Below are 26,193 nucleotides of genomic sequence, written 5' to 3' on the forward strand. Positions count from 1 at the left end.
TAACAACAACAACACCACATCAATAAGTAAAGGTCAAGTTCATCAAATTGTAGCAATTACACTTGCTTCCTGTACCAAACTTCTTTAATCTTCTACTTGACTTCTGATCATCAAACCATCCAAGGGTCAAATGGATACTATATGCAAGTCTGGGCATTCTTGTGCATCTCCCCCCACTTCATATCAGCTGGATGCTTCACTATCAGTCCTTCACACTTTTTTGAATCACCCACTCAACCTAAAGTCTTCTCCGGGTACAGTACTCTCCAGGAAGCCTCTAATGCTTCCAGATTTTTTTCCCTTGGTTCTCTCAAGCCTTTCATACCAAGACCAATCCTGCCTTAATTGCCTCCCAACTTTTCTCCTACTGGCTTGTGCTTGGATTCCCTTCTCCAGCCATATATTCCCCCACCACCAAGTTCTTTGCTATCAGTCCAGCCTGTGACCATGAACACCTATTGGGGTTGGAATTAAAGTGAAGCTTTGAGCCAGTCAGTAAAGATTCTTTACCCTAATGTGAAGGAAATATCAAGATCTGATCTTGGAAAGAGTTGAACAGTTGGCTTTGAAGTTATAACAAATGTGGTTATTTAGAGAAGTTAGGAAAGAAGTCATAGAGTGCACTCTTAATATTTACAAAGTATACAGTGGATGGTGTAATATATGAAGTGTTAATGATTTTTAATATCACACATTATCTTTGTTGTAACCACTAGCATTCTTTTTTAAAGCAGTTTATTAAAATATGAGAGTAAATGGTGTGTGGGAAATCATTTTAATGGAGTCTTGCTGAAAGAAGAATGTGCAAATTGCACATTAGCCCTTCATCTCTTAGGCAAAAGCAAGTATTGCATGAGATAGCTTCATTCATAGCCACTTTCATATACATTTCAAAATGAGTTAGTCATCTATGAAAATCAATGTAGCAGAAATGAGAATTTGACTAGATGGACAGCAAACAGATTTCAGTGAAGAACTGAAGGTGAAATAACATGATTTGCTAACTTGAAAGTGCCACAGTGTGACTTACATGTTCATCAACAGATGAATGAATAACTAAAACATGACTCATACGTCCAATGGAGTATTACTTAGCTATAAAGAGAAATGTATTTCTGATATATGCTGTGACATGGATGGAAAATGTATGATCCCACTTATATGAAGTATCTACAATAGGCAAATGTGTAGCAACAAAAGCATATTCTCAGTTACCAGGACTAAGGGGAGAGGGAAGTAGGGAGATATTGTTTAAGGGTTAATGAGTTTCTGTTTGGGGTGATGAAAAGTTTGGGAAATAAATAACAGTGCTGGTTGAACACTATGGTGAATGTAATTAATTTGTACTGAATTGAACACATGAAACTGGTTGAAATAACAAATGTTTTATTATAAATGTTTCACCACAATTATTTTTAAGTTCCATATTGCACTCTAGATAGGCGTGTGGCCATTAAGGACAATCATTCTGATATTACTGTGTGTCCTACTTTGGAAGTCAGTGTTCCAGTTGGGTTTTGTTTTGTTTTGTTTTGTTTAATTTTTATTGTGAATTGAATGATAGTTTACATGGGAGAACATGAGGTTTACATTCATCCTAATGTCTTTCATTTCATTGCAATGACTATAATCCCCTCCATGCATCATCATCCAATAGCACCTGCTTCCATTCCCTCTATGGGTTTTTTTGTTTTGTTTTGTTTTGTTTTTTGATGTACACCGAAGCACTCAGGAATATATAACCATTCAAACAACCAAAGGGCATACCCTGCAAGGCTATCCCCCAGCCGACAGCATACAGCCCCTCTCCCTCCCTGAATCCAGAATCCCCAGATGCTCCATCTCTCCATATCATCGTCTCTGCCTTCATCTCTGGCATCACTGCTTCTCTGGATAGGGTCCCGCACTCTGCTCTTATCCCTTTATGGTCCCAGGATCCTCTGCCCCTGGACTGCAAGATCAACCACTCCCAACCTTTTATTATAAACTGTTTTCCTTTACATTTTCAACACTCACAGTCAGTACTGATATCAGTTATTCACTACTGAACCACAAAAGTCTTATCCCCATCTCCTTTCACCAGCCCTGTCTAGACAGGTTGGAAACCACTCAGTGGAGATTCTACCTTCCCCAGCACCATCTGAAACTAAGCTCCCTCTTGAAAACTTGTAAGCCAGTCACTTTGTGCCTTTGTAGTCTCTGCATTTGGAGTAGCCAATGTCTACGTTGCCCATCCCTGTCAACCCTGTGGACAGAGGGGGTGGGAATGATCCTTACTGTAAAGATTTGTTCCCTCTTTCAAGCTACTGCATCCATAAGTATAGGTCAAGTTCATCAAATTGTAGCAGATTACACTTTTTTCTCTTCTTTCTTCCTCTAGTCAAGTTCTGAGCCATCGAAGCTAGGTCAAATTGGGTACTATCTGCAAGTTTGGGTGTTTTTGTGCATCTCCCCTTACTTCATATCAGCTGGACACTTCACTCTTCACTCTAGTTCTCTGTGGTCATGTCCCTGTCCCTGAAGTGTTTCAGTTTGACACTCATGTTTTGTCCCTGGGAGAAGCCCACTGGGTGTCTGGTGGGCCTATACGCAGTGAGATCGAGACTTAGATCCATACCTTACATTCCTCAGCAGACTTGGTGCAACCAGATACTCCAACAACCCCATGAGCAGCAGGTGGGTAGTAGAGGCACAGGAAAATTCTGAAAAGAGTAATTTTGCTGTCATTTTAAACCAGTGTCATTCCCTCCCACAAACACTGCCTAGAGAGATGAGGGATTTCTCATTAAGGCATTGAAGTCCCTCACCCCAAGTCTGAGTTCTCAAGATATCCTTTCTGAATTAGAGTCTGTCTTTATCCTCAAGTATCTATGTCTATCAGTATTACAAAGTACTGTGGTATGATGTATGAAAGGTGATATACGTCATTCTGTTTTACCTACACTAGTTTTCCCTAAGTGGTCATCATCAACGTTGACTGGGCATGGGATCTGAGGTGTGGACACAGCAATAGATTGATCTGTAAGAAGTTTTAAGGAAAATAATTTCCAGTCTCACTGTGAGTGTTATTAACATTGCTGCAATAACATAATTACAATGATGTTAATGAGCTTTTTAAGGGGTGCTTCTCAAGACCCCACTATGGTATTATATATGTTGTTGTTGTTAAGTGTCATTACGTAGATTCTGAATCATGGCCACCCTGTACAGGGTTTCTTAGGAGCAGTTGGTGGATTTGAACTACAAACCTTGTAGTTCACACCCTAGTGCTTATCCTACAGCTCCAGATAGGGTATTTTTTCACCACATTGTCTTCTTAAATTAAAACAATCTGAACATCAAAATATGCATCTTTCCCCCAAGAGCTGTGGGGGAAACACACACAGACACATACCAAATCTCCTACTAAGTCCATGAAGCATTTCTTTTGATTTATGTAAGAAATGAGTTTGATAAAAATGTCTGTTGATAAAAACTTCTGTTTTTTAATAGAATACATTTGATTTTGTTGGAATAATCCTTGTGATTGTTTTGTTTCTTATAGAAGTTGCTCAAAACTAATCTAATAATACATATGAAACAGAAAATCTATGCAGAAATATTCCATAGTAAATCTAGACTATTATTGGGCAATATTAGGGTGACATTATGAGTCATCAATTAGATGGAAAGAACAATTAAGACATGGCCTTTTCACTTAAAAATCATAAACATGGGTCAAAAATCAGTCTTCTCCCTCAGTCCAATACCTTCTTTTCAGTATCAGAGAGGCTCTCTGTTGTATTTGAAACTTTACTGGATAGAATTGAAGCCAGGTTAACACAGGGTCTGGGTTAGCTCCACTTTGATACACTTCTTCAATAACTAACTTCAAAAACAATTGTTTTGATTTGAAATGTGCTTTGCATAAATGTGGAGTCGTCGTCGTCGTCGTAGTTGTTGTTGTTGTTAAGTACCGTGGAGCTAGTTCTGACTCATAGTGACCCTGCACAGGGTTTCTGAGGCTGTAAATCTTTATGGGAGCAGAAAGCCTCATCTTTCTTCCGCGGAACAGCTGGTAGTTTCGAACTCCTGACCTTGAGGTTAGCACCACTACACTACCAGAGCTCCTTGTGGAGTCATTAGTGATGTTTAAAAAAAAAAAAGCAAAATAATGTAGAGGAATAAAAACTCTGAATTGTAGGTTCCCTTCCCCTACACTCATTTGATCTCACTTGCTTTCTCTCTCTCTCTCTCTCTCTCTCTCTCTCTCTCTCTCTCTCCCACACACACACACACACACACACACACACACACACACATCCCGGGGGATACAGATTTCCCTGTGCTTCCCCTAATCACTTGGTAGCATTTACTTAGCAGATAACATTCTAAAATGTGTTCCATTATATGAAAGATAAGGCCTACCTGGAAGAATAAAGGGAAGTCTGTAGGATTAGCACTAGACTGTGAACCGCAAGGTGGGCTCCTTGGAAACCCTATACAGGGTCACTATGAGTCAGAACCAACTCTATGGCGTTTAACAACAACAAAGACATGGAAGGCTGAAGGAATGAAAAGACATTCTCACAGGGTAGGGGCGAATACAAAGACTAAACCAGGTTCAAAGCAGTCCTGTTCCTGAGCATGGCTCCAGCTCAGTGGCGAAAAGCTGCGGTGTTGGTGAAGAAGCTAAGGTGCGGGAATAGGATGGAGACATGAACTCTTTGGGGTACCAGTTTTTGGAGGGTCCTTGAAGTCCCCCTTTCCCAGGTTTAGAGGTGAGAATATACAAGGAGGCTTCAATAAGTTCATAGAAAAATTAAAGTTAATATATTGTTTCCACAAACCTTTGGTAGTCCCCTTGTAGGTAACCTCCAGGAACAGGTGTGTGCGTGTGAGGAGGGACACACGGCTAGGAGCTAGGAGTCTGTGAGGCTCAGTCTACCTCTCACCCCAAGCCAAGCTGGGCGCTCAAGTAAGAAATGGGTGAAATGACAGAGGGGAAATAAGAACACTCTCAAAAGTTTTGAGCCCCAAAGAAGAGAAAAGACAAGAAAAACTCAGTCCAAAGGTCAAAGGATTTTTAAGGAGGCATATCAATGATATATGAAGACAGAATTGCCAATGGTGTACACTTTCACATGGTTTGCCTAGTCAGCTCTCCATATGCAAAATCAAACCTGAGAGATAACCAGTCCCTTAGCACACTTTCTGGTAAGAGTTTTTTAAAAGAGTTTACAAAAATTATGATAGTTAACAAAAAGACCAGGCTTACTGCTCAGATGGATACTGATAGAGCTTCTGAGACTATGGCTTTGTTAATGTTGTTGTTCGGTGTGATCAAGTCAGTACCAACTCATAGTGACCCTATGCATAACAGAATGAAACACTGCCTGGTCCCAGGCCAACCTCACAATCGTTGCTACGTTTGAACCCATTGTTGCTGCCATTGATCTCTTTGGGGGTCTTCCTCTTTTTCTCTGGCCCTCCTCTTTACCAAGCATGATGTTCTTCTCCAGGGACTGGTCCTTCCTGACAATATGTCTGAAGTATGAGAGAGGCAGTCTGGCCATCCTGACTTCCAAGGAGCACTCTGGCTGTACTTCTTCCAACATAGATCTATTTGTTCTTCTGGCAGCCCATGGTACTTTATTGCCCTCCAACACCATAACTCGATGCATCCATTCTTCTATGTTCTTCCTTATTCACTGTCCAACTATGGCTTTGTTGTTGTTGTTATGTGCCGTGGAGTCGGTTCCAACTCATAGCGACCCTGTACAGGGTTCCCGAGGCTGTAAATCTTTACAGGAGCAGAACGCCTCATCTTTCTCCTGTAGAACAGCTGGTAGTTTCGAACTGATGACCCTGAGGTTAGCAGCCTGATTCGTAACCACTACGCTACCAGAACTATGGCTTTAGTCACCCTTTAAACCAAGATCTGAACTCACCCCCATAGTTCAGTTTTCAGACCAACAATAGACAAACCTGTAAGATGAACAATAACACTAGGGAATCACCCACTCATTACAACAATTAGCCATTTGAGATCAAAAGAACAGCATTTGTCCAAGAACAAAATTTAGAAGGTAATAAGGGTTAGGAAAGAAGGAGGAATGGAGACAGGAAACACAAGAAGAAAGTGAGAGGAGTGAGGCTTCATTCTGGAGATGGTTCTCTGTAAACCTTGCCCAATTCACAGTAAAAAGTTTTGGTTTTTTTAAAGAATTATGATAGAGAGGGGGGTCTCGTCTCATTTCCTTATTCATTCGCCCAACAAATAACAAGAGAGGTCCAAGTCTAGTCACATCAGGACTGGATCCTGGATACAGCACAGTGGGTGTGCCTTGTGTAGCTGCAGCCCTGTGGGGAGCTGTGAGGCCAAGTTTCTAGTTGGCTTTTTGACAGGTCCTCGATTTCAAAATAAGGCATTGAGCTCCCCCTTTCTTAGAGATAGGACTGTACTGTAAGATGGCAACAGAAAAGAAAAAGTTGTATACATAAAAACGAAAATGCAAAATGGGATCATTGAGAATGGATGGCTATACTTCTGTGTCTGCGCACAGTGGGTGGGTAAGTTTCCACATGGAGTGATGTGGTCCAGGCTTTCCTGGGACGGCAGCAGTGTGATGAAACTCAGGGAACCCACATTCAACCCTGCTTCTGATCAAACCTTTGCCATTGGGGAGATCACAGGGGCTCCTGAGTCTCATGTTTTCCATTTGTTCCATGGGGACAGTGCCACCCCCCTGCCTAGCTAGAGGATCACAGGTCCTTGGTGAGCATGTGCTTACTGGACTGTTCTCCATCTGGTTTGAGACTGAATTAAGCAATGAATGATATGATTTTTCTTTCAGCCTACTGGTGGCTACACCTCAACTCCCACCCACAGTGCAAGCCAATGGAGGATCTGGAAGCTCCAGCGACTCAGAGAGCAGCTCCGAGTCCGACTCAGATACCGAAAGCAGTACCACAGACAGTGAATCCAATGAAGCCCCTCGTGTGGCCACTCCAGAGGTGGGTGGGGCCCTAGCCAGTATGTCTGTGTGTGTCCCTGATCTACTCTGTCTTAGTTACATAGGCCTGCAGGAACACAAATACCACAGGGGTGGCTTTGACGACCAGGCATTTCGTTTCTAAGAGTTCGGAGAAGCTAGAAGTCTGAATTCAGGGGACTCTCTGTAGGCCTGGGGGAAGAGCCTTGTAACCTTGAGCTATTGTAAGTCCTTGGTTCTTTAGTGATCTGTATGTGGCATCTGTCTTCTCTGTCTGTACTTCCTTGTCTCTGAGTTTATCTGCTCTTTTTATAGCTCAGAAGTGATTACGTTAGGATACACCCTACACTAGTATGGCCTCATTAGCATGACATTTTTGCATTACATTATGTCACTACAGATCTAGCAGTTAGAATTCCAACACAAACCAGTCACGCTCACGTGGACTCCGACGCATGGGGACTCCATGTACGTCAGGGTAGAATTTTACTCCATTGGGTTTTCAAACACTGACTTTTTAGAAGTACACTGACAAGCCTCTATTCTAAGGCACCTCTAGGTAGACTTGAACTAACAAACTTTTGGTTAGCAGACAAGCATACTATCTGTTTGTACCACCCAGAGACTCCACTATTATTAACAAACCTGAAACAAGCCCATTGCCATGGAGTGAATTCTGACTCATAGTGACCCTATATAAAGTGTCTGAGATTATAAATCTTTATTCTGAGGAGTGGCTGGTGGATTTGAACCATCAACTTTGTGGTCAGCAGCCCAATGCCTAACCCATAGTGACACCAGGACTCCATACTATTAATAATTGTTATTGTTGTTAAATGCTATCAAGTTAGTTCCAATTCAGAGCAAACCTGTATAAGGTTTCCAAGGAACAGCTACATTTGTTGAACATGAGCCATGAGCCAGGCATGTTACAATGCACTTTCCTTGCATTTTCTGAAATCTGATCATTCTGAGGCCTTTCTCCATTCCAAGGAGGAGGGACTAAAATGGCATATATGTGGAGACAACTGCAGGCAAAAGGGAAAGACTAGGGACAACAGTAAGGGAGAAGTTTGGGAGACATTTAAAGCCCCCATTGCTAAGATACCCACAGATCTGTCACTTGCCCATCACATAGAAAAGAAATGATCATGCGTAAAGTGAATGTCTGGTAATATGAGTTTATTCTCCCAACATGTTTTTATCCGTGGTTTTTATAGTCTCCCTGCTTTTCTAAGAGTTAGGAAACCAGTGTTTGCCTAGTAGCATTTCTCATTTGGGAAGGGCCTGAGATAGGATCATAATAACCCTATGGGGTACACATGAGAGAATCAGGTTCAGAGAGGTTACATAAGAACTTCTGGCATGTTCTCACAGGTAGACAAGTTAGGATGTTATCCAAGCAGGTGTCCTGAACCCTGGGGCTATGCTGCCCACAGTGGCAGTCAGTACAGACTGCTTGCCTCCTACCCACCATTGTCCTGTGTAGGTTGGGGTCACAGCTACTCGAGTGTTTTAAATTCTGTCACCCTCTGTTGGCCAGTGCCATGAGCCTCAGCTGATGGCTTTCAAAAGATTGCTTCTAATAAAAATGATTCTTTCAGTTCAACCAGCAGGATTTCGAGGTGGAAACCAAGGACCTGAATTGAACGTCTCATTTTCATGCCTTAACAGTGGATGCTAATGTTTGCATGCATGTCCCCCTAAATTTGTTATTGCCCATACACCAAGGAAAGTGCAGGGGTCTTTTGGAAAGTCAGCTATTTTCATCCTTCAGTAGAAATACAAAGGGCCTTCTGTGTGTGCTGTGGATGACAGCATCATACAGGAGGCATGGCACTCTGGCAGATGGAGGCCCATGTACATTTCCCTTCAGTATTAGACACCATTACCTCTGATTCCCGGTGAGAGGTTGAGTAATGAGTCCCCCAAAGGGTTGTGGGAATAGTTTTCCTTGCAAGGTCCCCATGCCCACTCTCTGGAATAAATTTCTCCTTTCTGGCCAAAGCAGACAATACATTCAGAGGAAGGGAGAAATTAGTTTGAATAAATAGACTAAGGTGATTTTATGGAGTTTCTGGCAATCTGGGTAATTTGATTAATGTGGAGTGTTTGTGCATGAGTGTGTGTGAGTGTGGTCACTTGAAATCCAAAGCTTTAGTAGCATTCAATCTGGGTCCTGGACATTTAACATTCTTCCTAAATGTTAAATTAATTCTTCCTGCTTGTCTCAATCTGCAGCCTGAGCCACCCTCCACCAACAAGTGGCAGCTGGATAAATGGCTTAACAAAGTGACATCCCAGAACAAGTCATTCATTTGTGGACAAAATGAAACACCAATGGAAACAATTTCTCTGCCTCCTCCAATCATCCAACCAACAGAAGCCCAGGTGAAAATGAAGACGAACCCCAGCCAGGTCCTGGCTGAACCCAAAGAGAGACGACCTCTCCTCACTCTCATTCGGGAGAAATCCCGTCCACGGCCCACACTGAAAAACCCAGAAACGAAGGCTTTGAAGCATAAATTATCAACAACCCTTGAGGCATCCTCTCCAAGGACAATCGGGAAAAAACAGCCCAAAAAGACGGAGAAGAACAGCAGCATTGATGACTTTCCTTGGCCCAAACCAAATATTACCAGCAGTACTCCCAAAGAAAAAGAAAGCGTGGAGCTTCCTGATCCACCCAGAGGTCGCAACAAAGCCACTGCCCACAAGCCAGCCCCAAGGAAAGAACCAAGGCCTAACATCTCCTTGACTAGTGAGAAGAAGAAGTATCGAGGGCCTGGCAAGACGGTGCCTAAGTCCCGGGAATTCATTGAAACGGATTCATCGACGTCTGATTCCAACACAGATCAGGAAGAGTCCCTGCAGATCAAAGTCTTACCTTCTGGAGGAATCTTTGCCAAATCCAAGGATACCTGTGGTGCCAGCCTGACTCTTAGCACCAGAACCAATGACAACCTCAACAATAACATAACCATCACTAATGAGGAGCCAACTTTTTCACCCCTCCCTGTACTGCATACTGAACTGCTGTCTCCTATAGGAGATCATGAGAATCTGAAAAATCTCTGGGTGAAGATTAATCTTGACTTGCTCTCTAGAGTACCTGGTCACAGCTCATTCCAAGTTGCACCCACCAAACCAGACCACAAAGAAACTGCCTCAAAACCCAAGCGTCAGACTACTGCCCCAGCTGCAGAAAAGCCCGCCCCTAAGGGCAAGCGTAAGCACAAGGTAAGCTGTTCTTAGAGGCCTCCCAACTGATCCTTAGCAGTGAATGTCTTTTGGCTATCTTGGTATTAAGTCTCATTTTCAAGGAGGCCAATGGCAATGGATTACAGGTTTGAGTGAAGTAAACACTGCCTTCCATGAGGAATGCATGATTTCACATGACCAAGGAGGAAGTGCTAGAAATGCTCAGGGTTTGGCAACCAATGGTGTGAGCAGCCAGTTAAGGCTCATGAAGAATTATGGTCTGTAGGAAAGATGATTATGAAGATATCTTCCTTACTGTCTTGGTTATCATATACTGTTGGAATGGATGTTCCACAAGTGGGTGGCTTTGAAAGAACAAACATTTATTTTCTCACAGTTTAGGTCATTCTTTGTGATGACAAAAGTTCAACCAGTGATAAAAGTGTACCTTCAGAGCTAGCCCACGCAAAGGTCCGAAGGAATGCCTTGCACATGTTAATTTCTTTGCATGTTGTTGATTGCATAAGCAACCTCTAGTCACCCACAGTCCCCATGCTGCTTGGACAGGATGTATGTCAAGAGTTGCAATGTTAGTTCCAAACTACTCATTTGTAGAGGGACTGTTGATGAGAGAAATGTCTGGAAATTACAGATTCTCTTTCACTTTTGTTATGAAATTTCTGTATCACTCCATCTTTAATCAAAGGTTCACATCACTCCTTAGTAGGACTAAGCAAGGTGAGACTGACTGTTTCTTCTGTTCCATCAAATGTGCATGTTAAATTCTCCACCCAATCAAGAAATTAAAATAGGAGTAAACTGTCTACAGTATTGACTTTTTAAAATGTGTACAACATGGTTGTCTGAAGATACTAAACATTTCAAGATCTGTGTATTTTGTTGTTGTTGTTTTTCTTCTTCTTCTTCTTAAAGCCAACAGAAGTTGCAGAGAAAATTCCTGAGAAGAAGCAACGCCTGGAGGAAACCACCACGATATGCCTGCTCCCACCTTGCATCTCACCAGCCCCACCCCATAAGCCTCCGAACACTAAAGAGTGAGTTTACTCTGTTCTCATGTTGTTGATAGGTGCCATCGAGTCGGCACCGACTCATAGCGACCTTATGCACAGCAAAACAAAACAATGTCCGATCCTGGGCCAACCTCACTACGGTTGCCACACTTGAGTCCATCGATGCTGCCACCTGGCCAATCCATCTCGTTGGGACTCTTCCTCTTTTTCTCTGACCCTCCATCTTACCAAGCATGATATCCTTTTCCAGCCACTTTTCCCTCCTGACAATATGTCCAAACTATGAGAGACGAAGTTTGGCCATCTTGGCCTCTAAAAAGCACTCTGGCTGCACTTCATCCAAAACAGGTCTATTGGTTCTTTTGGCAGCCCATGGCACTTTAGTATTCTGCCCCAACACCGTAATTCAAAGGAATCAATTCTTCTACGATCTTCCTTATTCACTGTTCAGCTTTCGCATGCATACGAGGTTATTGAAAATACCATGGCTTGGGTCAGCTGCACCTTAGTCCTCAAGCTGAGATCTCTGCTCTTCGACACTTAAAAAAGTTCCTGTGCAGCAGATTTGCCTAATGCAATACGTTGTCTGATCTCTTGACTTCTGCTTCCATGAGTGTTGATAGCTGATCCAAGAAGAATGAAGTCCTTGACACCTCCAATCTTTTCTCCATTTATAAGAATGTTGTTTATTGGTCCAGTGGGGAGGATTTCTGTTTTCTTGACATTGAGATGCAACCCATTATCGAAGGCTGTGGTCTTTGATCTTCATCAGTAAATGTTTCAAGCCCTCTTCATTTTCAGCAACCAAGGTTGTATCGTCTGCATATCGTAGGTTGTTAATGAGTCTTCCTCCAATCCTGATGCCATGTTTTTCTTCATAGAACCCAGCTTCTCGGATTATTTGCTCAGCCTACAGGTTGAATGAATATGGTGAAAGAATACAACCTTGTTGCACACCTTTCTTAATTTTAAATCATTCAGTGTTCCCATGTTCTGTTTGAACAACTGCTTCTTGGTCCAGGTACAGATTCCTTATGAGTACAATTAAGTGTTCCAGAATACTCATACTTTACAATGTTGTCCATAGCTTGTCATGTTCAACACAATCGAAAGCCTTTGCGTAGTCAATAGAGGACAGGTAAACATCTTTCTGATATTCTCTGCTTTCAGCCAAGATCCATCGGATATCAGCAATGATATCTCTAGTTCCACGGCCTCTTCTGAATCCAGCTTGAACCTCTGGAAGTTCTCTATCAATGTATGGTTGTAGCTGTTTCTGTATTACCTTAAGCAAAACTTTACTCACATGGGATATCAAAGAGATTATCCGATGATTTCCGCAGTCTGTTGGGTCGCCTCTCTTTGGAATGGGCACAAATATGGATCTCTTCCAATCATTCGGCCAGATTTCTTGGCAGAGATGAGTGAGTGCCTCCTGTGCTGCCTCACTTTCTTGAAAGAGTTCAAATTTTATTCCATCAATTCCTGGTGCCTTGTTGTTGGCAATTCCTTCAATGCACCTTGGACTTCCGCCCTGAATATCATTGGCTCTTGATCATATGCTACCTCTTGAAACAGTTGAACATTAACCATTTCCTTTCGGTACAGTGACTGTGTATTCCTTCCATCTTCTCTTGATGCTTTCTGCATCATTCAATAATTTACCCAGAGAATCTTTCAATAACAAGAGTCGAGGCTTGAATTTTTTCTTCAGTTCCCCCAGCTTGAGAAATGCTGAGTGTGTTCTTCCTTTTTGGTTTTCTGATTCCAGATCTTTGCACATTTTGTTGTAATATTTGACTTTAATCTTTGATATTTTCTGTTCAGCTCTTGGATCTCCTCATTTCTTCTATTTGCTTTAGCATCTCTACACTGGAGAGCAAGTTTCAGAGTCTCTTCTGACATCCATTTTGACCTTTTCCTTCTTTCTGGTCTTCTTAATGACTTTTTGCTCTCTTCACATATGATGTTCTTGATGTCATCCCACAACTCTTCTGGTCTTCGGTCTTTAGTGTTTAATGTATCAGATTTGTTCTTCAGAAGATCTCTAAATTCAGGTGGGAAAAATCATGGTCATATTTTGGCTCTCATGGACTTGTTTTCATTTTCTTCAGCTTCAGTTTGAATTTGCATATCAGTAATTGATGGTCTGTTCCACAGTCTGCCCGTGGCCTTGTTTTGATTGATGATATGGAGCTTTTCCATCTTCTCTTTCCACAGATGTAGTCAATTTGATTTTGATGTATTCCATCTGGTGAGGTCCATGTGTATAGTCGTCTCTTACACTGTCTAAAGAAGGTTCGTTGAAATGAACAAATCACTGGTTTTGCAGAATTCTCTCATGCCATCCCCAGCATCATTTCTGTCACCAAGGCCATATTTTCCAACTACTGGTCCTTCTTCTTTGCTCCCAACCTTTGCATTCCAATCATTAGTAATGATCAATACATCTTGATTGCATGTTTGATCAATTTCAGATTGAAGAAGTTGGTAGAATTCTTCTATTTCATCTTCACTAGCTTTAGTGGTTGGTGCAAAATTTGAATAATAGTGGTATTAACTGGGCTTCCCAGTAGGCGCATGGATATTATCCTATCACATACAGCGGTGTACCTCATGACTGATCTCGATACGTCCTTTTTGACGATGAATGCAACACCATTCCTTTTCAATTTGTCATTCCCTGCATAGGAAACCATGTGGTTGTCAGATTCAAAAATGGCCAATATCAGTCCATTTCAACTCACTAATGCCTAAGATATCAATGTTTATGTGTTCCATTTCATTTTTGACAACTTCCAATTTTCCCAGATTCATACTTCGTACATTCCATGTTCCGATTTTCAATGGATGTTTACAGCTGTTTCTCTTCATTTTGAGTTGTGCCCCATCAGTAAATGAAGGTTCTGTGGGCTTTTCTCCCACGAGCTTAACTCCATTCACGCCATCATGGTCAACTCTAATTTGAGGAGGCAGCTCTTCCGCGGTCCCATTTTGAGTGCCTTCCAACCTGAGGGGCTCATTTTCTGACACTGTATCTGACAGTGTTTCTATGCTATTCATAGGTTTTCAGTGACTAAAGATTCGGAAGTAGTTCGTCACTCTTTCTTCCTAGTCTGTCTTTCTCTGGAAGCTCATCTGAAACCTGTCCACCATAGGTGACCCTGCTGGTTATTTAAAATACCAGTGGCATAACCCTCAGAATCACAGCAACTCACAAGCCACCACTGTACAACAGACAGACGAGTTGTGGCCATTTGGTTTTATGTCAAAATTGTCACTTTAAATTTCGAGGAGATCTGTGTGCATGCATAGTAGAACCCTCCAGGGGTGGAGGTGGGATATCCATTCACTCAGGTATCCCCTCTAGTTACCCGAATAGAGGTGTGCAGTCAGCGAGAGACCAATGAACAATGGACAGATACCAAAAAAAGAATGTCTACACCTGTAGCTCCTCGGTTCTGTCAGGCTTTCGTGGCTGTTCTGGTCCTTCTCCCACTTATTCTGTCCCAAGATGGCGGCTCCAGGAATAGTTGAGTGTCTTGAATTAGAAAACAATGGATTTCTTGATTCTCCTACAAATTCCCCTAGCTGTAAGCCTTCCAATCTTCTAAATATTCCTTTACATGTGGTTCAGAGTTCTAGCACCATCCCCTGAGCCTGCTTTGCCCGGTATTCTGTGTTGTTGGTGATGGAGCTCCTCACTGCACATCTACCCGATCTGCCATCTTGATTGTTCTTATAAGATGGTTCAATTGTTCAGACTCATAAGAGATCCCAATAAGAATCAATGGGAAAAATCTTCTCACAGTAGGACTCCATGAAGGAGTCACTTCATCCATGCCAGACAGTTGTACCTAAACACTGGTCTAAAAAGGTGGACTAAAGGGTGCAATATCAGCTACCAGATTAGGGTGGCAACATATGCTTTTTAAGCAACATTTCTCTACTCCCACTCAGATTGATTTCAGAAATCAGCCCAAATAAGCCTTTAGCGCTAAGCGAAAACAGGAAGTAAATAATACATAAAAGGGAAGTATCCAAAGACACTTCTCATGTTACCAGATCACTTGCTACTGGAGAACCTTCAGTTATGATGGTGAATAAAGAAACATTTGCCCTGGAAGAGCAACCCCAGCTGTTTTCTCTTTGGTGTCTTTGTTGTTGTTGTTGTTAAGTGCTGTCAAGTTGGTTCCAATTCATAGCAACCCTGCCTAGGGTTTCTGAGGAGCTTCTGATTGCCTTGAAGCGAGAGACGTTAACTCCTGAACCCCATGGGGATCAGGAGAAGGACACACTTTATGAGGGCAGAGAAATGAGGGTCTGGGAACTAACCTTTACTTGGGGCAACTCTATGTCCTTGTTGTTGTTGTTGTTAAGTGTCGTCGAGTCGGTTCCGACCCATAGCGACCCTGTACAGGGTTTCCGAGGGTGTAAATCTTTATGGGAGTAGAAAGCCTCATCTTTCTCCCGCGGAGCGGCGGGTAGTTTCGAACCGCTGACCTTAAGGTTCGCAGCCCGATTCGTAACCACTACGCTACCAGAACTCTATGTCCTAGGATGGATAAATTCATTCCAACCATCTGGCACCTCTTCTGACTGCTCCCTCTCAGTGGAAGGTACCAGAATCAGGCAGCAGAGCTTCCCCCTCACTCAAACTGCATCAGCTTTCTCTCAAGAAGTCCTGCTCTCTGTTTATAGCAAGTAATTTTGACTACATTCTTCTGTCTTATAATATAACTAACAATCATGTCAGATGCTTTAACCATTCTGCCTGGGTAATTATTGCCATAAATTCATGTAAAATTAGAGATTACTTCCATCAAAGACCAGTTTCAGAGCCTATTAACAGCCCAGAGCAGAGAGGCAATCTGGCTAGCTGCTGCTAACAATTTATTTCATAGATTCCTGTTTAACATCAGTGAACGGCTTCAGTCTGCTATAGATAAGATGTTGGAAAAATGTTATCAACTTACATTTTTATTTGTCTGGATCCTTGATTATTTTGTGATAAAAAGTTGCGGTTGTTAGGTGCCATTGAGTCAATACTGACTCATAGCGACCCTATGCACAACAGAACGAAACACTGCCTGGTCCTGGGCCATCTGCCAACCTCCAATTTCTATGCCCATCGTTGCCTCCAGTGTGCCAATCCATCTCCATGGGGGTCTTCTGCTTTTGCTCCAACCCTCCACTTTACAAAACATAATATTCTTTTCCAGTGACTGGTCCCTCCTGATAATATGTCCGAAGTATGAAAGACAAAGTTTGGCCATCCTGGCTTCCAAGGAGCTCTCTGGCTGTACTTCTTCCAACACAGATCTGTTGGTTCTTTTGACAGCCCATGGTACTTTTAACATTCTCCTTCAACACCATAACGCAAAGGCATCAATTCTTCTACGGTCCAACTTTCACATGCATATGAGGTTACTGAAAATACCAAGGCGCACCTTAATCCTTAAACTGATATGTTTGCTCTTCAACACTTTAAAGAGGTCTTGTGTGGTAGATTTGCCTAATGCAATACGTCTTTTGATTTCTTGACTGCTGCTTCCTTGAGAGTTGATGGATGATCTGAGCAAAATGAAGGCTTTGACAACCTCAATCTTTTCTGCTTTTGTATGGATGTTGTTTATTGGTCCAGTGGTGAGGATTTTTGTTTTTGTTTACATTAAGGTGAAACACATATTGAATTCTGTATTCTTTGATCTTCATCAGTAAGTATTTTAAGTCCTCTTCACTTGCAACAAGTAAGGTTTTATTGTCTGCATATCACAGGTAGTTAATGAGTCTTTCTCCAATCCCAATGCCACGTTTTTCTTCATATAATCCAGCTTCTCGATTTTTTTTTTTTTTTGTCAGCATACAGATTGAATAAGTATGATGAAAGAATATAACCCTGGAGCATACCTTTCCTAATTTTAAATCATTAGGTCTTCCCTTGATCTGTCTGAATAACTGTCTCTTGGTCTATGTACATATTCCTCATGAGCACAATTAAGTGTTCCAGAATACTCATACCTTGCAATGTTTTCCATAGCTTGTCATGATCCACACAACCAAAAGCCTTTGCATAGTCAGTCAATAAAGCACAGGTAAACATCTTTCTGGTATTCTCTGCTTTCAGCCAAGATCCATCGGACATCATCAATGATACCCCTCATTCCAAGTCCTGAATCTGGCTTGAGCCTCTGGAAGTTCTCTGTCAGTATATGGTTTTTGTATTACCTTTAGTTAAAAAAACTTTATTTGCATGGGATATCAGTGATATTATTCGATGATTTCTGCATTCTGTTGGGTCACCTATCTTTTGAATGGGCACAAATACGGATCTCTTCCAGTCAAGTTACCAGATAGTTTTCTTCCAGATTTCTTAGCATAGATGAGTGAGTGCCTCCAGTGCTGCATCAGTTTGTTGCACAATTTCAATTTGTTTTCCATCAATTCCCAGTGTGTTGATCTTTGCCAATGCCTTCAGTGCACCTTGGACTTCTTCCTTCAGGATCATTGGCTTTTCATCCTATGCTGCCTCTTGAACTGGTTGAACAGCAACCTTTCCTTTTTTGGTATAGTGACTGTCTATTCCTTCCATCTTCTTTTGATGCTTTTGTCATCATTCAGTAATTTACCTAGAGAATCCTTCAATAATGCAAGTTGAGGTTTGAATTTTTTCTTCACTTCCCTCAGCTTGAAAAATGCTGAGTGTGTTCTTCTCCTTTGGCTTTCTAATTCTAGGTCTTTGCACTTTTGACTTTGTCTTCTTGAGCTGACCTTTGAAATTTTCTGTTCAGCTCTTGTACTTCCTCACTTCTTCCATTTGTTTTGGCATCTCTATACTGTAGAGCAAATTTCAGAGTCTCTTCTGACATCCATTTTTAGCTTTTCCTTCTTTCTTGTCTTCTCAATGACCTGTTGCTTTCTTCCTGTATGATATCCTTGATGTCATCCTATAGCATTTCTGGTCTTTGGTCCTAAGTGTCTAATGCATTAAATCTGTTCTTCAGAAGATCTCTAAATTCAGGTGGTATACATTCAAAGTAATATTTTGGCTTTCGTGGACTTGTTTCATTTTCTTCAGCTTCATCCTGAATTTGCATATGAACAATTGATGTTCTGTTCCACAGTCTGCTCCTGGCCTTGTTTTAGCTGATGATATGGAGTTTTTTCCACAGATATAGTCAGTCTGATTTCTGTGTATTCCATCTGGTGAGGTCCATGTTCATAGTAATCTTTTTTGTTGTTTAAAAAAGATATTTGCAATGAAGTGATAAAAAGTAGGAAGAGAGCAATTGCCATTGGCCTTACTCTCTTTACTAAGGAGAATTGAGCTTGGGTTGCCCCCTCTCCGAGAATTCCAAGTGAGGTTCATCTGTATTACCTAGTAGAACTATGCTCTGAAACATACCTGTACATGCTTGGAATTCTCAAAAATAGAAACTCTCCCAGTGGAACAAGCCAACCCCCTTCGCCTCAGGGTGGTTATGGCATATAGGGAAACATACTTGTACCCATGGTCACACATGGTCATTCTGGGGACTCTTCTCCGTTGCAAGAAAGAAGAACTTAAATGATATCGCTGAGATGGCAATAGATGCTTGGCTCCCAGGCTTTGACCAGTTTAGGGCACTCCTTTTCAAGTCCCAGAAGACTTGTAAGAAACAACACAGACACACATACACCATGTGTTTTTCATAGAAGCACTATCCACAGTAGCCAAAAGGTGAAACAAGCCAAGTATCCATCAACTGATGAGTGGATAAGCAGAATGTGATCTATCTGTGCAATGTAATATAATTCAACCATAAAGGCATTGAAGTTCTGGTATATGTCACAATATGGATGGACCTTGAAAACAGTATTCTGAGTGACATAAGTCAATCACAAAAGCGACAAGTTTTATATAATTCCACTTAAACAAAATATGTTCTTGTTGTTATGTGCCGTGGAGTCGGTTTCGACTCATAGCGACCCTGTACAGGGTTTCTGAGGCTGTAAATCTTGATGGGAGCAGAAAGCCTCATCTTTCTCCCATGGAACAGCTGGTAGTTTCGAATTGCTGACCCTGAGGTTAGCAGCCCGATTCGTAACCACTACACTACTAGAGCTCCTTAAACAAAATATGTAGACTAGCAAATATAGAGAGAGCAAAGTTTATTCATGGGTACCAGGAGCCGAGACAGCATCAACAACTTAAACCATCACTAGCTGGGAAGTGACTGCTTAAGTGGTACTGAGTTTCTTTTGCAGGCGATGGAAAATGTTTGGAAATACGTGGTAATGATGGTTGCACATCATAGGGTATATAATTAAGGCTGCTAAATTGCTCACTTAGAAAGGTCTAAAAGGGCTAAATTATTGTGGTATATATTTCACCACTATAATATATATATAAATTATAAGAATCACCAAACTGAAAAAAAGAAAAGTCGGGGCAGCAGGGTACTACTATAATCATCAGTCTCCATCGATATTGTTCCTAGATACACATTGCCCCATCCCATGGAAGAGAGATAACCAGATATTAAGTAAATGTCTAATAATTTGATTTTAGACATTTAGAATAAAACACATATGGTGTTTTATTCATGGTCTTTACAGTCTTTCTGACTTTCTAGTAATTAGGAAATCAATTCTCACCTTATAAGCATTTCTAATTTGGGAAGGACCTGAATCAGATTCTTAACACTCATCATGCAAATTCAAGACTCTGTCAAACATTTACATAGGTCCACGTCTGTGAATTAAAAGGTTGAAACAATGACAAATCTTACTACAATTGGCAAATTTGTACAGTACAGGGAAAGTAGAACGAGAAGACGGTATTGACTTCTACCAGTTAAGGAAACCAGACCACTTGAATGCTTGTTCAACTTTGAGTTGTTGCTTTGAGATATTATAAATCTATTCTTTCTAGACACTGACTGAAATTGACCAAGAGGAAAACATAAATTCTTGTTGACTTAATTTGCTATTGAAAATTGTAGTCAATAATCATGAAAAGTGACTGGCTGTAGAATACAATATTAGTTGTCCAAGAAAAGATTAAAATTCAAGTAATCTTCAGTGATTAGACAAAGACAGTAGCTAAAATGAAAATCCATGACCCAATGACCCTGTTAAGCAGCCCACATTAAGGTTTGCTTTGTTCTTTGTTCGATTTTATTTCCAGTCTCAGTCTATTTGATGGTGCCCATTTAATGGGCAGATAAATCAGTTCAAAAGCACAAGGGTACTCTTAGGATTGCAGCTGTCTAGTGTCAGTATGAAACATGAATATTTTTAAATAGAGTTTTGTAAAATGGAGTTCATCAGTATTTCAGTAGAACAATGTCAGTTCAGTGGTTCATTATGTTTTGGTGTTGCAATAGGACAATTTGTACACACAATTTGAAATGTGTTACAGGAGTATGTGTGTGTTATAGATCTCAAAGTAATGTATAAGTGTACTCTATCTTAAGAAAATGTTGTTGCTGCTGTTAAGTGCTGCTGAGTCCGTTCCAACTCATATCGACCCTGTATAGGGTTTCCTAGGAGCAGCTGGTGAGTTCGAACTGCCAACCTTGAGGTTCAAATTGACCTTGAGGTCAAGTGCTTATCCTATGGCACCACATCAGACTCCATCTTAAGGAAATATTTTCCCTTAATTATTTATTGTACCATTTATTCAGTGATTAAGCAGTTGATGGGACTAAACTATACACAGAGCCCTGGTGTGGCACTGTGGGTTAATACACTGGACTGCAAAGTCATTTGAAATGCAAAGTCGGTGGTTCAAGCTCACCAGCCCATTCCTCGGAATCCCTATACAGGGTCACTATAGGTCAGAACCAACTGGACGTCACTTAACAATAACAGCAAAGTTGTTGTTGTTGTCAGGTGCCATCAAGTCGGAACCGACTCATAGCGACCCCATGCACAGCAGAACGAAACAATGCTCGATCCTGGGCCAACCTCACCACCGCTGCCACCCCCGAGTCCATCAATGATGCCACCTGGCCGATCCATCTCGTTGGAGGTCTTCCTCTTTTTCTTCTGACCCTCCACCCTACCCAGCATGACATCCTTCTCCAACGATTGTTTCCTCCGGACTACATGTCCAAAGTAGGAGAGACGAAGCTTAGCCATCCTGGCCTCCAAGGAGCACTCTGGCTGCACTTCTTCCAAAACAGATCTATTGGTTCTTTTGGCAGTCCATGGCACCCTCAGTATTCTCCTCCAACACCACAACTCAAAGGCATCAATTCTTCTACGATCCTCCTTATTCACTGTCCAGCTTTCGCATCCATATGAGGTTATTGAAAACACCATGGCTTGGGGTCAGGCGCACCCTAGTCCTCAAGCTGACATCTCTGCTCTTCAATACTTTAAGTATATACTGTATTTTCTAAAAATTTCTAATGAACACAATTCTTGAAATATTGCAAATATCACAGTGTGGAGTACTCCATTATCCATTTCCATTTATCACAGAATTCTGCTTCAAATATATGCGTTTATTCTTGTAAACATCTATTTCTGTATCTATATATTTATAGTCTGTATAGAGCTATACCTATAGGCATGCATGTATCTGTATATCTGTAGGCATCATTAGGAGTGTGCTGGCTATGTAGGATAAGCCCTGGACTGCAAACCACAAGGTCAGCAGTTCAAGTCCAACAACTGTTCCAAGTGAGAAAGATTAGGTTTTCTGCTTCTGAAAAGATTTTCAGGGTTCATCCATGTTGTGGCATGTATCAGAACTTCAGTGTCTTTATGGTTGAAAAAGACTCCATTGAGCGAATGGATTACATTTTGCTTATCCACTCATCAGTTGATGGACACTTGGGTCGGTTGATGAAATGGAGCTTTTGCACTGTTTCTTCCCACAAATATAGTGAATTTGATTTCTGTGGATTCCATTTTGTGAGTCCATGTGTAAAGTCATGTTTTATGATGTTTAAAAAAGGTATTTGCAATGAAGAAATCATTGGTCTTGCAAAATGTGATCTCTAGCATCTTTTCTATCTCCAAGGCCATATTTACCAACTACTGATCCTTTCTCTTTGATGCCTACCTTTGTAGCCCAATCACCAGTAATTACCAATATATCTTAATTACATGTTGGATCAATTTCAGACTTAATCAGCTGGTCCTCAGTTTCATCATCACTGGCTTTACTGATTCATGTATATATTTGAATTATACTAGTATTAACTGGTCTTCCCTGTAGGCATATGAACATTTTGCTATCACAAACAGCATTATATTTCAAGATAGACCTTGATATTATCTTTTTGATGATGAACGTGGCACCATTCCTCTTCAACTTGTCATTCCTGGCGCAATAAAACATATGGTTGTCAGTTTCCAAATGGACAATACGAGTCCATCTCAGCTCACTAATGCCTAATATATTGATCTTTATGCATTCCATATCATTTTTGACAACTTCCAATTTTCCTAGATTCATACTTCCTACATTCCATGTTCTGATTATTAATGGATATTTACACCTGTTTCTCCTCACTTTGAGTTGTGCCTCATCAGCAAATGTAGGTCCTGAAAGCTTTATTCAGTCAACGGTACTTTGAGGAGGCAGTTCTTTCCCTATCTAAGACAATGCTTTCTAGCCTGAGTGGCTCATCTTTCAGACACTATATCTGACAATGTTGTTGTTGTTATGTGCCGTGGAGTCGGTTCCGACTCATAGAGACCCTGTACAGGGTTTCCGAGGCTGTAAATCTTTACGGCAGCAGAAAGCCTCATCTTTCTCCCACGGAACAGCTGGTAGTTTCGAACTGCTGACCTTGCGGTTCGCAGCCTGATTCGTAACCACTATGCTACCAGAGCAATATTCTGGTGTTATTCATTATGTATCAATATTCAATATTCTGGTACTATCTGACAGTGTTCCATTGCTATTCATAATGGTTTCATTTGCTATCGTTTCAGAAGTAGCCCATTTTTGTTTTTTCCTTGTCTGTCTTCGTCTTTCTAGACGAAGCTAAAACCTGTCCACCATGGGTGACCCTGCTGATGTTTAAAATACCAGTGCCATAGCTTCCAGCATCTCAGCAACATGCAATCCACAGCAGCACGAAAAACTGACAGACAAGTGGTGATCACAATCATATAAAGCTTTATTAAGCAAAAATATAAAAATGTGAAGCCATTCTTTCTCAACATATACTCCATCTAGGTCTATACACTTCTGAATGTGCTGTGTCCATCTCTCTCACCTGTCCCCCAAAGAATTCTGCTTTCTTTAATTTACATCTTCAAGGAACAAAAATCAAGTTTCTTTTCAATGTTCTTTGAGTTTGGGGGCACAAAAAGGAAGACTAAAACAACGAGGTAAGGTCTGTATGGTGAATGGTGTTAGGTTTCTCATAGCACAGTCCTTGCTCCCTTTCAAGAACAAACAAATAGGTGCACTGTTGTGATGGGGAGATTTTTTTCAGCACAACTTTCCTGGACTTTTTCTCACCAATGGATTTTTACTTTTATTAAAACTTCTTCCTAATAAACTCTTCTTTTGACATTGGAGAGAAAGAGGCAAAGATAAGGGTAGCAATTTTCTAGGTGAGGGTGTGTGGAATTGAGGATGTCTGTCTCTAACAGCATCCATTGTCTCTGTGAAGAAGCAAGGTCCACTGTGGGGAGGTTGGAAGGCTTGGAAACACGGTGAGAACGTGAAGTCAAATTGCTGCCTGGGGATAAGGGTTGGGGGCTGTGGCTCTGTGGTAGGCTCAATCTGAACTACAGTGTGACTTTTCTCTAGAAGCACTATAGTCTGGGTATGAGTACAGGGAGGATAGATTAATTGATTAACTGTGATTGAGATTGAGCAGAAAGACAATGGATGGGTTTTTTAGAGTATCATTGAGATATTCCTGTGCCCTTAGAGAAAATCTATCAGGATTTCACCTTGGAAATCCCAAAGCTCCATCCACCACAACCTTCTGAACTGTCTTCTCTGCTTTGTATTTAACTGACCTAGCACATCCCTTTCAAAAGGCATTGTTTAGATTGGACTTTTTTAGAATACACCTTAATGAGACAACACAAATGTATCACTGCAAGAACCTATTTGAAGTCACCTACTGATCACAGAGACATGTTTAAGCATGTTTTGCTTGAAATAGACCCATGCGTGTATGAACTGGGACCCTAGTAGCAATACTTCTTGACTTGCCTTCATATACCCCTCACCAAAGGTAAAGGGCCACCAAGTAAAATGTTACTTTAGCTGAAAATACCAGCGTTGTGTGGATAAAAAAACAAACCAACAGAAAACCAGAATCAAGAGAGACAAAGCTTTATGATACCCTATGCTTTCTGTTTCCTCAGAAATAATTCATCCCGGAGAGCAAACAGAAGGAAAGAAGAAAAACTGTTCCCTCCACCACTCTCCCCACTACCAGAGGACCCTCCACGCCGCAGAAACATCAGCGGCAACAATACTCCCTTCAGTCATGAAAAAATCTTCCCTGTCACTGGTCAGATCACCTTGACCAAACCTAAGAAAAGTGAAGGCAAATTCTGTGCGACTTTCAAAGGGATATCTGTGAATGTAAGTGTCTTCAAAGAATTAGTATAAATGTCCAAAGAGAAACAAGCTAGCCCAGCTCATCTCATGCAACTTGAGTAGATCGAGATAGTGCAAGGGGATGGGAGGGAGAGGCAGAAAGAAAATTCATGTGTATTGTGCATACATAAATATACAAATTCTCCATGATTTCAAATCTAAATTCTTACAGCTAACCATGAACTTTTCATTCCAGGTTAACTCTCCACCTTGTCTTACTTCCCCAGTCAGGTTGCAGGCCTTAGAGAGCCTCTAGTCCAATCCCTTCTTTTCTTGGGTGTGGACTGTAGATACTTCCATAATGCTGACCACCGCAGTTGACATTGGTTCCCTGTGATGGGACTAAGCAAGCAATGTCTCTTCCTTGGTCACTTCTCTCTATTGATGTTTGAAATCTGGAAGCCCTTCTGATGCACTGTTTGTTGCCCTGGGAGTGAAGAGAGTTGAGATATAGTGCTAGCACCCCAACAGATGACTTCTGAAATGTCTCTGAGCTCCTGAAATCAATGGATTTGACTGGATGATCTTGTAGATTCTGGCTGGCCTCTTCCAGCTCCACAAGCGTTTTCAATTTGGTGCTATTAGATGTCTTCTCTAGTCCATTTAGGCTAAAGTCCTGTTTGTTGATTCAATGGGTGGGTGAGTGTGGGCAGAGTTTGTTTAATTTATACGATCATAGCAGACTCAAGCTATTCCAGTCTGATGTGCCAGAAGTGACATCAGCATTGTGTGTGTGGTGGGCGTGATGTGTTAGGGTTCTTGCCACAGGCCTTGGTCACAGAGACAAATGGTGCTGACTTGGGCTGACTCCACTGTTTGGTCTGGTCCAGTCGGGCTCAGAAACCCAGAGCTAGTTTAGCCGTTTCAGATGGCTCTGATTATTTTATGTTAATAAGATGGTTGAATAAAATCCACGATGATCCGTAAAATATTTCCTCCATACCCATCATAACTATTTTCAGATGTGCAGTCTCTGCACACATTCTCAGTGAGCTCTTGGTGGTCAGAATTCTTTGATAATCAGAAGGTCCTGGGTCAAGTGGGAAAGATTGATGTTCATGGACACAAGAACTGTTCACATTTGGCTTTTATTTTTAAAGTGACCCTTCTGACAAAGGCAGGACTGCGTGCACACTGAAAGCACTAGACTGGGGAGTGTAATACATCAGAGAGCTCGCAATCAAACAAGGCACAAGACATGTGCCCAAGGAACTCGGATGGAAAATCCTTCGTTGCCTGTGTTGTAGGGAAGGCAGAGAGACAGGCCTTTGACTGGCCCATGACTATGCACACATCACAGATTTCCTAGAAGAGGAAATCAGGTCCTAATGGATAAGTGAGGCTTAAAAATGAAGTCCATGGTGACCCCATGTGTTAGAGTAGAACTGTACTTCATAGGATTCTCAGTGGCAGAGTT

At 41.5% G+C, this 26,193-nt stretch overlaps 1 protein-coding gene across 1 annotated transcript in view; it reads left to right on the plus strand.

Annotated features, from left to right (window-relative positions):
- AFF2 (AF4/FMR2 family, member 2) overlaps positions 1–26,193 on the plus strand; it is a 559,120-nt gene that overhangs the window by 495,340 nt on the left and 37,587 nt on the right. Inside the window, exons 10-13 of the mRNA XM_006869732.1 lie at positions 6,837–6,996; positions 9,216–10,214; positions 11,109–11,230; positions 24,539–24,761. Coding sequence (XP_006869794.1) covers positions 6,837–6,996; positions 9,216–10,214; positions 11,109–11,230; positions 24,539–24,761 — 1,504 coding nt within the window. The remainder of the gene's footprint in view (positions 1–6,836; positions 6,997–9,215; positions 10,215–11,108; positions 11,231–24,538; positions 24,762–26,193) is intronic.

The sequence above is a fragment of the Chrysochloris asiatica genome, unplaced genomic scaffold (genome assembly GCF_000296735.1).
Source record: "Chrysochloris asiatica unplaced genomic scaffold, ChrAsi1.0 scaffold00134, whole genome shotgun sequence".
Classification (NCBI taxonomy): Eukaryota; Metazoa; Chordata; class Mammalia; order Afrosoricida; family Chrysochloridae; genus Chrysochloris; species Chrysochloris asiatica.